Below are 12,876 nucleotides of genomic sequence, written 5' to 3'. Positions count from 1 at the left end.
GGGCGAGACTATACCACTCAGTGTTAACGTGCTACTAGACATATCATAGGTTTCTGTGGTGTTATGTTCAACAAAAGCTCTTAAGGCTCGTCTGCAATCTGTATCGTCGTACTGTAAGTGTGCAAATACATGTAATGTAATCTGAAATCCACTTAGGCTCTGCAGTAGTGACTAGTTTGCAAACCACTACCCTTGTGCCTTGTATGAAAACTCAAAGAGAAGAGAGTTACTTTTTTATATCCACCCCTTTATTCTCATTGTCGAACTCCACACAAAGCAGTGCAATCTCTGCTCTTCCAAATACTGAAAGTGAATGAAGAGTATTGTGTGTTGCGTTTCTTGACATCTATTATCCAGATGCTAGCACGTTTAGCATGCTATTTACCTTATGAGACTGAATATGGGATTGAATACGTAACATACAAAAGTAGATTTACGAGTAGTCATCTGAAGAGCGATAATATGGAACACAGGATTTATTCTGGCTGATGAATATAAAAAGCTTTCATGTGAACAAAGACAATTATTAAGGTGACTCACGGCTGACTGGCCTCATCTGCACTTAAAGTAGATGTAAAGTCAGTATTGTATTGTGTAACTGCTTTATATAAACATTGTTTCTAACTTTTATTCGTAGCAACTTTATCTGATATTCCACTTGCCTCAAGTGGTACGACTTCCACTGAAGCTATGGTGTAAAGAACTTTGTTTACAGCACTTTTATCTGAATTTTGTATTTTTTTTATTGGAAATTCTGTCATTTTATACTTCATTCAGTGTTGGTGATCACCAGTATAACAATATTTACCGCACACTGTTTTGAATGTTGCCACAGACATTTTATGTGTAAAGTAGGTGTTGTCCATTTTCATTTCAGTGCTATAACACAATTGTTTTTTTACCCAAAAACTGTTGATTTACAGGATCACAATAAAGGGTCGAAGTGGCCACACGTTGGTTTTCTGATTCATTTTTTTAAATAAATTCATGTTTTTTTATTTAATTACCATGCCCTTATTTACACACTCTTGGTCCAAAAATTCAGTGATGATTAAACAGTGAATACACTGTAATTAGTTTTCAGGCAGGCAATGGCGCCAGTTTTCTGCCAATCAATAGTTCAAACTAAGCACAGGGTGTCCTGAGTTGAGTTAGGTTTACACAAAGGAAACTTAACGCCATCAACTGTGTGCAGCAAAACACTGAATTAAAACACTTGCATCAGAATTGGGAGAGTTTGTTCACATTTTGGATCTCAAAATATTTATTAAACTTTAAAGCATCTGAAAGAGAAAAAAAAATGTAGACAAAAAAAATAAGACTTAAATTTTTTGCAATTATCATTCCATGTGTCATATTGTTTAAGTGCTTCCAGTGTTGCAGTCATAAATATTAGCTGTAGTATGCTGGCAGCATGTTTGCAGTGCTCTCTCACAGTAATCAGCTAATAAGTCTGAATGGCAGCTGCATTCAGTGAAAACCATGTCAGCAAAGAACCACTTTCATGTAACTCAGAAAGGGCTGCGTGTAAGGTAAAATGGTCATGTTAAGACGTGCTCCTGTGAAACCACGAGTGAGTGGTGAGATTTGTGCAAGTGATCTCCTTAAAAACAAGCATTTGTCCATGTTGTGGTAGTTGCTTTAGTGAATTGTCAGTAAATAGAAATCAAAATAAAGACTTAAGTCCCTCTCCTCCCTTTCAAAAGACTCCAAATGTCAAACTCCTTGTCCATCAGTGTTTGTAAGATACAAAAACAGCATATGGCATAATGACCTATTTTGAGGAAAAAGAAACCTACTAACCTACTTCATTTACTTGCATGCATTGGATGCCAAAGGGGAGAGGAAGACACCCTATCAGATTTCTTTCTACATTAAAGTTTTTTACTAATGGATTACTGTATTATAGCACAGTGAGTGAGTGAAAGACGTCCTGATGCTTTCCCCCCTCTGCAGACATTTTCATAGCTCACACATAACACAAAGCTCTCTTACTGAGCTCCATCATGCATGAACACTCAACTATCTACATGAATTATTCATTCGTGCATCAACCAGACCAACACACATGCACACAGACGTCTTCTCCCTGACAAACTGAGTGCCTCAGTGTAAAGGGACGGGAGGGGCAGAGCCAACATTCAGGTCACACTCAGCACTATACCAGGCAGGATACACATGGAGTTAGACACCCAACTGGAGGATGTAATGCTGGTAGATTAATTTAACTGTACCACATTATAAATCCATAAAAGAGCTACAGACTCTCAAGCCGAGAGTTTGTTTTCTGTAATATGAGCAATAATCCTAAAAAAGGAGCCACAAATTAATGAAAAATATTTATTCAATATTTTTACCATCTGAAAAAAAATGGAACTGACTCATAATCAAAGAAACCTGATATATTTCGGAAAATTAGCCTTAAAATAAATTAAAACCTGACAGAGCAGCTGGACAGGTCAGTGTAAAATTACTGCATCTCTTTTTTTTTAAACAAAAATATAAGCTTGATACAACAAATTAACCACAAGTAATGATATTCATAGGAACAAAAACATTAATCAAATGTGTAGAGAGCATGACCTGAACCAACTTAACAGAAATATGCCCATCCTCTGACGATACTTTGAGTTCACCCAGTCTTTTCCATCATGCAGCACTCAGGTCCAGCTGGAATTTGGCCATAAGAGTGAGATGGTCAGAGGGGAATATGTGATTTGGCAGGCCCCCCATTGACCATAAGACATCCTCTGATAGGAGGGAGAGAGAACCAACCAGCTTCAGACCCTCTCTCACAAAGTCACCAGCTGAGGAAAAAGAAAAACAAGAACGAATAAGCTATCTATCGCAGCAAATGTATTCAAAGCTGCAACACTGTCCCTTGTGTCATGTCCTCATACCGTTTAGATCACGGGGGATGATGCGTCTTGGGGTGTAGAAGATGTAGTCGACTGTAGCGCCCCCTTCAGAGTTTAGGGTTGTGACTTCTGGGTTTCCAAAGCCAGGGAGGATGTGTTTGTAGACCGACTCCAGGTCTAACCGATGACTGATATAATGTCTGAAACTGTGACACAAAACCTATGACTAAGTTAACACCAGACTTCCAACTTGTAACCAACTGTGACAGTGACGCGGTGGATTGTTTCCACCTTACTGCTACTACTACTATTAATCTGAGATAGGTAACAAAAATGATTGAACTGGGATAAATAAAAAATTACTGTTTATTGATTAGCGCAGCTTTACATTTATTGTATTGTCTCAATTTGCAGCTGTGACACTGAATTGCCATCTGGTACTACCTATATACATGTATGAAAGCAATATGTCAAAAACCTGCAGGTGAACTGACCTTGTATCATAAGGCTGATCTCCCTCTGAAGCATCTGTTCATTAAAAGGAAAGATGACCCAGATATTCACACCATTACGGTAAGAAGCTATGTTGTGTTTTTTGTACCATAATCCTGTACCTGGTGATTTGTCAGTCACGCCTGGGATCAACTCTAGGTCTAGAGGACGGACACATGCAGCTGGACAGAAGCGCAGCTGCAACATTAACTCATGGCTGTACTGACCTTTCACTAAACAACAAGAATAAATATAGGATAAAAGGGGAGGTGAGAGAGGAAATGAAACACAAAAGACTGATGGATGGATCAAGATTACAAAAATAACAGTATTCAAACTTTGAAGTAATAGAAGGACTTCAAACACTGACCTGATTTCTGATTCTGGCTCTTCAATGCCTCCTTGACAGTAGTGTACTGGCAGCTGTCAGTGATTCCCAGAGAGCTGGGCCACAGGGGGGCAAACAGTCTGTGATAAGAGGCTCTGTGTGACAGATCCTCTTGGCCTGATATCTGTTAGACATGGTGAATGCATGGTTACAGAGGTAATTCTTGCAAGCATCATGGCAGAATACCAGAAACAAAAAGCCTAACATAAGTATCCAAAAGTCCACAGGTAGTCATGTGGGAGAAGCTAGATATTTTCCAGGCATTGATTATTCCCCATTGTTCTTTGCAGTGTTGCAGTCTCACCATCGATGCTGGCAGACCCTGGAAGTAGAGCTCGCCAGTAGTGATCAGCTGGTGCAGAGGCATTTGAGGGACAGAGTTAAAGTCCCCGCACAATATTAGATTACAGTGTTCGCCTTTGTCCTTACAGGACTTGACCACACTGTCAATTTCTGCCAGCATTATGGCTAGCTGAGCCAGCTTCACATCACCCCTCCTGGGGTTGAAGAGCAGGTGGGTGTTGGCCACGCAGAGAGGTGGGCCCTTCGCCTTGACCTCTGACCCCTGGGTGACCAATGGCTGAAGCAACAAAACAATGCCCACGTTGTGCCGGTCAAGCAGCTTCATCTCAGGCCTGAAGAACTCCAGTGTGTTGACTGATACCGCAGAGAAGCAACTGCAATGATAGCACGTAGCACAGCCGTCTGTCTTGGTCCCTGTACGTCGCTTGTACACACAGGTGTAACCTGGAGTGACAACAAAAAGAGACAATATATGTAATGTCTTTGTCATAGCATCCATCCGCTGTATTTTTTGAGATAAATTACCCATCTGAGACAGGACGGGATAAAGCTGTTCATGGTAGTGATTCTCCTGAACTTCTTGAAGACACAGAATCTATGCACGAGAGAACACACAAAACTCATTAGTAGACACCTAAACAAAACTAGAAACATTACTGTTAAAACGTTTCTAGTTTGCATTTATGAAGGAAACTAAATAAATTAAAACCTGATAGCACATGACCCACATCTGGTTTCCATTTTTGGATTTCATCTAGGAGTAGACTATAACGGTAGCTCCAGTCGAGCACCTCCAGGGGGCAGTGTGTGTACAGCTCCTGGTTGGCCTCTAACAGGTCCTGAGCAAGGATGTTGTAGGACATTACAGTGAAGTCCATCGAGGCGTTAGTGAATGGGAAGGGCTCTGCCGCAGTGGCACTCTTGTCTATCTCCTCCCATACTCTCCACATTACTGGGTAGAAAGCAAACATACATGTGAGTGTTCAAATTAATAGTTGGATATTATATTACCGTTGAGTTTAGACAGCTCTCACTTCAGTGGAAATATTACAACAGAGAAAGCAGTAAAAAGGGAGAGATATCGGATCCGTACCTTCAAATGGCGCTGTTGGCTCTGTTGGAAGGTAATAGCTCACAGAAGGAAACTGCCACAGTGGGCACTGCACTTCTTCTGCCAGGCCAGGTCCTGCAGGGAAATGCCAGGAAGTTTGTGTAGTATGCTGCCCACTAAGTTGGTGGGTTTGAGTGGAAAATACCAGCTCAGAACTGTGAGCCGCATATTCATCCCAGCACTCGGTTACTTCAGCTGGAGTTTCAGCTGGAGTCATTGACTCTTCCAAACTTTGCATCTGTATTTGTTCTTGTACTGGATGGGGTTTTTCTTGTATGCTTATCTCAGCAGGAGTAACAGACTCTTTCAAGCTTGATATCTTTGATTGTTCTTGCACTGGACTGGTTGTTTCTTGAGTGCTGTCCTCTTTTTGAGTCCACCCTAATTGTGTCCCAAGCATTTGCACTGGACTAATGCCCTCAGTTGGAAAATCACTTCCATCTTCTGTGTTTTGCTTCGTATGGACCACCTCAGGGTGAATAGTTATTTCCACGTCCTCTTGCTGGGGAGCTTCAACTTGGTCTTGTTGCTGTCCATCTCTCATCTCTGCTTCATTCTCCTTCACTGCAGATTTCACCTCACTCATCTTTGTAGCAGCCTCATTCTTTGTTACTTCATGCAGGACAGCCATCAGCTGATCTCCGAATGTGTCGGGCCCGTTATCGTTTTCCTCTTCTGGGCTTGATTTTTTCATCCCTTCTTTCGTTTCTCTGTTCGTCCCACAGCTCGGGCTGAGCCACTGGTCCAGCAGGGTTTTCTGAGACATGATGAACCCTCTTGTTGTGACAGCACCACCATTACACACTGCCTTGACATTAACCGCTGTAGGAGGGAAACCCTTCTTTGGGGCCTCTATAAGACAAGATTAGTGTGAGAAAACATTGAGGCATTCATACAAAGCTAAAACATGCGGAGCTATTAAGCTTGAGTCGTGTATTTTGCAGAAATACTGATAACCAGTGTAAAATGCCACAACTAAATTTCTTACTTAAGGCAAGGTGCATGTCTTCCCAATCACATACGTTTTCTTTTTACTTTCGGTGTACTACAGCCGCATACTATACTGTTGCATGCAGTATACTTACAACTGAGACATATACTACTGGTACTTCATAACATATCATTGAACTTTGACTCTCTTGCTCATGCTGTGCAAAGGATTATGGGTCTGAATAGCCAGAAAAAAAGCATGCTTGCTTGCATACTTCAAAATCCAGGCAGATGTAGTAGGACATCATAGCATGTTTTGATATACTACAGTATGTAAAGTGACATACGAAATGTTTTGTATCTAAAGAGTAAAAAAAGTGGTTGGTGGTTTGGTTAAAAAACCAAAACATTTCTAGCAGAAAGCCCAGGGTACTGACTTCCCCGCGTGCACATCAAAGTGCACATATGGGACATTTAAAACTCAAAAGTATTAAATTATCAAAAACTACAAGATTATTAAATACGTATTTGCTCGCACTGGGGAACCTACACGGAAAGTGTGACACCGTGTTTTTAAATCCTAACGCTCGTGCCAACTATGTGGAGACAAAGTGCGGAGTCAGCAGCAGTGGCGCACCAAACTCCGCGTTAGCAGCCGTTAGCTCCAGACAGCTAGCTGCGCAACTCAAATGCACATGTTGACACTGACGTTTTTAAACACGGACACTTGCACGAAAACATGCTGTGTAAATTTACCTGCGTGTCGGCTGGTCAAGTACCGTGACAGTGGGTAGAAGACATAGTATAACACAGAGACAATCATGTTTCATGCTATGGTTTCGTGGCCCTGACGTCAGCGCACGCGCGTTCTGAAGTTGTGCAGGTGGTGCGAAATTAAGGTCAGGGGGCGCGAGCGCGAGTCAAGTGTCACTCGTGGGGTTTCCTCATGGATGTGTTTGTTATTGGTGTTTGTTTTTATGTAACTGCTCTGAATCTAGTAAAAAATAAAACATAGAGAGCTTCCTCGACAATATTGTGACTGCCTATTTTCACGTTTATGTGTTGGACTTGTTTTTATTGGGGCACGTGCAATCTTTTCTGTGCAATAAGAATTTCCACAATGAGACTTTATTCAATTACTGCTATTTATTTGTTTTTTTTATATATATTGTGTTTATACAGTACTGTATATACACTATGTATACTGTACAATCAGCACTGCTCCCAATAGACTATTGACCTCATCCTGTACCCTGTACCCTGCACTGTGCAATATGTCTGTACCAAGGTCACTTCTGCTTTTTGCATTTGGACTTATTTAATCATATTTATTCACTCCATATCACATTATTACAAAACAAACAAAACAAGAACAACTGCACTATATCATGTCAATATGTATATATGTCTATTTTCCATTTCTTCCTTTTTTAAATTTAACTTTATTGTTTATTTTTGCTATTTTTCTATCTTATTTTGTCATACTCTGTTGCTGCTGTAACAAAAGAATTTCCTCGTCTGCGGGACATTAAAGGTTTTCTGATTCTGATATAACTGTTGCATTCTTGACTGCAGTATTACCACACATCGTGCTCTCAGTTTCTGTATACCTACTGTCAGTGGCGGATTAAGGTGGTCAGGAGCCCCTAGGCTACTGTTTGTTTGGGCCCCCCACATTATTAATCATGCTTTATCAGAAAAAAAACCCTCTAGAACAGAAGACGAGTCTGCAACCTTGAAAAATTCTGTCAGTTTAGGAATTTCCGTTGTTCTTTTATTTGACAACAAACTGACCTTATGAACCCGGGCACATGATGGTAGCTGATTGGGTAAATGTGTCCCATATCTATTAATCAGCGACTTAATTTTTTGAAATGTTTCTAAGGGCCCCGATAGGAGGCATTTTTTTCCCCCACTGTAGTAAATATGGCCAATCCAGGGCCCCTGCCCACCTAGGCTGCAGCCTGGGCCAGCCTGTGCAATAATCCGCCTCTGCCTATAGTGATGGGTGCATTAATACCTCAGTGCAGTATTTCCCTTGAACACATGCTCTATCTTATGCACTTTTTATATTTCTATACTTTTTTTTATATTTTTAGTGTAGATATTTGTGTACTCATAGTGTTTCTGTATTGTGTGATTTTCTCTGTGTTTCATTGTGGCATCTCAGGTTTGCTCCTAAATAAGTTTTGCTGTTCTTGGGTGCAGTGACAATAAAGTATCAATATATCTATCTAATCTAACATTCAATAAAATAAGATGATGTACAGCATCCTATAAAATGCAATTTTACATAGAGTCGCACAATTTTACTGTGTCTTAATGTAGCCTTACACTTTAGCTTGGACTAACTAACTTAAAAAAAAAAAAAAAAAGCCACAGCATTGTAACCACACTGAGGCATACATTGTTGATGCCAGTCTCCACACATGAAACGTTACCTGAGGGGTAGAATTACCTGCTGGACCGCACAGGCCTATTTCATTTCACAGTGCTGGAGCCCATACAGAACACGTACACAGGAAAAAATGAACAAATAACCTGAAGACTGCATTCCCTTTGTTTCAAACAGGACATAGGCTCTGACAGCATGCAGCAAATGTCGACGTTGTCTTTTGAGTCCCTCTGCTTAAAAGATGATGATGATGATGATGATGATTGTCTGTCCCCAGTTCAACCCCAGGGCCCGGAGGATGAGTTTGACACAGACTTGGAGTCGGATGGTAAGTAGCCTATACATTAAATGAATTATTGGAGTTCTTGACTACAGTATAAATCTGCTGCTCTGACTGTAAAGCTGTAAATGTGTACTGTTAATTCATGAACCTGCAAAAAAAACCAATACAAATATTTAAGTGTTGCCGTGAAACCCATTCATTACTATTTTTTACTGAGGGCCCATGTAGTGATAGTCATAGCATGGGCTCACTCATTTCCAGAGAAAGAGGAGAGCAACAAGGAGATGTCTATATCTGAAGTGTACCTCCAGGCCTGCAAGCTGGTGGGTGTGGTGCCGGTTTCCTACTTTATACGAAATCTTGACTCTACGACCATGACCCTCAGCCACCGTGGGCTAGGACCTATGGGGTGCAAGGCTCTTGCTGTTGCTTTAGTGGTACGTTTAAAATGCATCTCATTGAGTGTCCCCAAAGCTGGACTGTTTGCGTACATGAACTGATGAAGCCTCTTGGATGAGAGGTGACACGTCTTCCTAGACAAATAACCAAGTCCAGTTGCTTTTGAATGAAATTGCTTCAGGGATAACGATGACCTGGACAAATGACAACATTCACAGGCTCATTGAGTGTTTCTGACAAGCTCTTTGCATTTAGGCTGATATGCATATCAACACTCTGGAACTGGCAGACAATCACATTCAAGCTGAGGGAGCCAAATACCTTGTTGAGATGCTGAGTGCTAATTTCACCATGCAGCACCTGGTATGTCGGACTGTAAACACACCACTAGAGGGCACAAGTGCTTTTCAGGTGGAATTTTCACTTCTTGACTTTCCCACTTGACTATGCAGCGTATACTGTACTAGCGTCTGTTTTGCTTTCAGGATTTATCCAACAACTATCTGAAGTCTGCAGGAGCTGAGCATGTGGCTAAAGTGATGCTAGACAACATTTCATTAAAATCTATGAAACTTTCAGGTAATTTTAAGTAACATTGTTTACAACATTCACTGTACTGACAGTACGGTGGTGTACTGAGAGCAGACTAGACACAATGATGGAAAGATGGAAAAGTAAAAAGAAAGAGACCATTTCTCACAGGATTAAAACATTTAGTCATGAGTCATGACAATGCTATTTTTGTATTTATTTGTATGCTTATTTTTTATATTTGGACCCAACAGAAAACGGATTTACTGATGATGATGCTAAATATTTTGCAGATGCCTTGTCGGTAAGTTATTATAATCAGCTATCCAAACGCTGACCTTTGAGCCTCCCACCCTGACAAATTACATTTTAGTTGTGGTTAATATTGCAATTATTTTGTTGATAATTGTTTTTTACATGTAGATCAATTCAAGAATAAAGGAACTAGACCTGAGCCATAATGAGTTTTGTGGAAAAGGAGGGGAACATTTGGGACAACTGTTGGGTACAGTAACATTCACTAACTGTAATGTCTTTGTTTATGTGAGTAATTTTATGAATGTATGCCAAACAATAGAAGTGGCCATCGAAGTCTCTGATTTTACCTTCCACTTCTACAGCAAACAATGAAGGACTTGAGGTGTTGGATCTTAGCTGGAACCATCTTAGAATGAAAGGGGCTGTGGCTTTTTGTGCTGGACTCAAGGTATGGATGTATAAGAAATATATTTGACAACTGACTGGGTACACAACATCTGATCATTTTCTGCATGTTTAGGTGAATATGATGTTAAAACACCTTGACTTATCGTCAAACGGTTTTGGGAATGAGGGTGCCCTGGCCATGGGAGAGGCCCTTAAATTCAACAACACTCTGGTGCACCTCAATCTCAACAACAATCGCCTCACCAATGAGGGCGTGGGCATGTTGTGCAGGGGCCTTGAGTTCAATGACTCGCTCCGAGTCCTTCTGGTGGGTGGAGCTAACATGTATAATCAGTAAGGCAGGTAACATTTTAAGGTGATGTTTCATTCTCTCTTACGCTCCTGTAGCTGGCTTACAACTCTTTAACTGTAGAGGGAGCACTGACCCTGGTTAATGTGGTGAAGAATACACCTAGAACTGCCTTGGAGGAGATCAACATATGTGTGAGTTAACGTGGCACCACTGTCTATGTCTCTGACTGTCTCACATCCTGATCCGATTGTTCATATCATTTTATTACAGTTGAAACAAATCAAACCTTTTATTATGAAATTAAGCACAGTGAATACCCTGTGTACTGTGTATGCTTTCTTGTCAGTGCCACCATTATTCTTTTTTTTCACTTGTTTACCAGAATGTGCTGGTAAATGAGACATTTGTCCATCTGTTGGAGGTGACATGTCAGGAGCATCCTGGTCTGGATGTACAGTACGGAGGGGTAGGAGGCTTCATTGCTAAGAAGCCACCAAAACGCGTGGATCCTATGAAAGTCATCCAGGTCTGTCTTGGTCACCTAATGAGAATAATAATAGTAAACCTGGGGTTGGTTTCACAAAGATAGATTTTGACTTTGGCTTAGATCTAACTGCTACCTACACCTCAGATAGACGTCTAAATGAATCAGTAACATCAGTAACACATGAATCAGGGGACTCACTTTTTAGGTTTAACATTTTCTAAGATGTCAAGGCTAACCTAGCTGCAAAATAACCGTAAAACTGTCCTAACACTAAAGACCTGTATAAAATATTTTTGTGAAAATCTGATTACATCCCATCACTTTATATGACAATGTAATCTCATATTCATCTACAGATGTATTTTACTCACATATTAATTTAGTAAATCTGTCAAATGACAGCGAATCTTCTTCTTCTCACAATGTTTTTGAAGGATTATTTGGATCAACGCAAGCTACGCCTGTGGGATTTCTTTCGGAACATAGACAAAGATGGAACCATGCGAGTCCCTGTTGCTGACTTCAGGAAGGCGGTTCAGGTCTTCAGATACATTTATACACTTGTATACTGTGCAGAGTCAGTCACATTTTCAGGGCAGAATACCATGAAATTGTCCTTTGAAATCGTGCGTGATGAGGTAGTCCTTCTCACAAATCTTTACTGATGCTGATCATTGACCAACACACAACACAAAGCAAATCAATAAAAGTACACTAGAAGAAACTATGTAACTGTTTTTTCCCCATCTGTCTAAAACCATGATAGCAATCAAGTATTCCGTTGGATCGATACCAGATTGAGGAGCTGATTCACAGACTTGATCGTGACAGGACAGGGTTGGTAGACTACAGGTGAGCGCGTCTGCAACTGTTTGATCAGACTCACAGGTGGACTTTGAATTTTTTTCACAGAGAAAGCTTGTGATATGATAAAGTTTATTGTTGCAAAACATTGAGTGATGACGTCACTGTGTTTTATTATTGTTTGAACAATGGTAGTTGAGCCGAAGGGGTTTTAGTCATGAGGTGGGAACTCATCCAGGTTTTTGATTTGAATGACCTTGTAAAAGAGTGTGTATTATCTGACGTGTCTGTGCAGGGGACTGGCAGATACAAGGAAACAGATGATGAGGGATCACCGTCGCCAACTGAGGAAGGTCGAGTCCCGTCAGAAGAAAGAGAAGCAGAAGAGCGACCGCATTCTCAAGACCTTCCAGAGCGCAGTGGAGGCTGTAACACCACGCAGCTCTATGGTCATATCTCCAGGAGGTGCCAGAGATGATTCAAGTGGCCCTCAGCACTTTTCTGCAACCCCTCTAAGTTCTTGGCACCACATTGTCATGTCCAACAGCAGTCGCTACTCTGTTACAAATCTGAGCAATGAGCATGTCCACCTGCCTATGTTAGGAAGCACAACTCCTTACCGTCCCACCAGTTCCCCAGGTATGCGCTCGTACTCCCAGCCAAACCTGTTGGATGACTCCCCTCGCTCTTCTCCAGGCAAGTCCACCTCTGCCCAGGGTATACGCTCCGATCCAGAGATGGGCCACAGCAAGCTAAGCCCCACTGCTAACCACCTGACCAGGTCCAGGCCTGCTATTGATGCCAAGCAGCCAGTGGTTAAAGCCAAAATCAAGAAAGTAAAGAAAAAGAAAATCATGAAACGTTCGGATAAAGACTCAAAGAATCAAACTGTTAAGTGATTGTAAGACTCTGTACAATGGTTTATAATGTTATCATT

The 12,876-nt window shown here is 41.1% G+C and overlaps 2 protein-coding genes across 4 annotated transcripts; one reads left to right on the top strand and one right to left on the bottom strand.

Annotated features, from left to right (window-relative positions):
- Window positions 1-2,386: 2,386 nt before the first annotated feature.
- On the bottom strand, window positions 2,387-6,952 carry angel1 (angel homolog 1). 3 transcript variants are annotated; one of them, XM_083924687.1, is made up of 10 exons: window positions 6,839-6,952; window positions 5,135-6,004; window positions 4,770-4,993; window positions 4,567-4,636; window positions 4,043-4,485; window positions 3,721-3,862; window positions 3,473-3,583; window positions 3,353-3,386; window positions 2,901-3,064; window positions 2,387-2,807 (listed from the first exon to the last, which is right to left on the bottom strand). In XM_083924687.1, the coding sequence occupies exons 1-10, from the start codon at window positions 6,903-6,905 to the stop codon at window positions 2,650-2,652; spliced, it is 2,283 nt and encodes a 760-aa protein (XP_083780813.1). In that variant the 5' UTR covers window positions 6,906-6,952; the 3' UTR covers window positions 2,387-2,649. The 3 variants fall into 3 exon arrangements, with proteins under 3 accessions (XP_083780813.1, XP_083780814.1, XP_083780815.1); XM_083924688.1 differs by lacking the exon at window positions 2,387-2,807 and having other exon boundaries at window positions 2,907-3,078; XM_083924689.1 differs by lacking the exons at window positions 2,387-2,807; window positions 3,353-3,386; window positions 3,473-3,583 and having other exon boundaries at window positions 2,907-3,064.
- A 1,729-nt stretch (window positions 6,953-8,681) lies between these two features.
- Window positions 8,682-12,838, top strand: lrrc74a (leucine rich repeat containing 74A; the record flags this gene model as incomplete). The annotated part of the gene is made up of 13 exons (XM_083924597.1): window positions 8,682-8,805; window positions 9,022-9,197; window positions 9,415-9,522; window positions 9,645-9,738; window positions 9,945-9,994; window positions 10,114-10,195; window positions 10,311-10,396; window positions 10,469-10,663; window positions 10,744-10,839; window positions 11,031-11,174; window positions 11,570-11,674; window positions 11,902-11,987; window positions 12,235-12,838. 13 exons carry the CDS (start codon window positions 8,682-8,684, stop codon window positions 12,836-12,838), a joined length of 1,950 nt encoding a protein of 649 aa, XP_083780723.1.
- Between the last annotated feature and the right edge of the window lie 38 nt (window positions 12,839-12,876).

The sequence above is a fragment of the Echiichthys vipera genome (genome assembly GCF_963691815.1).
Source record: "Echiichthys vipera genome assembly, chromosome: 12".
Taxonomy (NCBI): domain Eukaryota; kingdom Metazoa; phylum Chordata; class Actinopteri; order Perciformes; family Trachinidae; genus Echiichthys; species Echiichthys vipera.
Note: the sequence above shows the minus strand (reverse complement) of the source record. Positions and strands in the feature narration are given on the sequence as shown.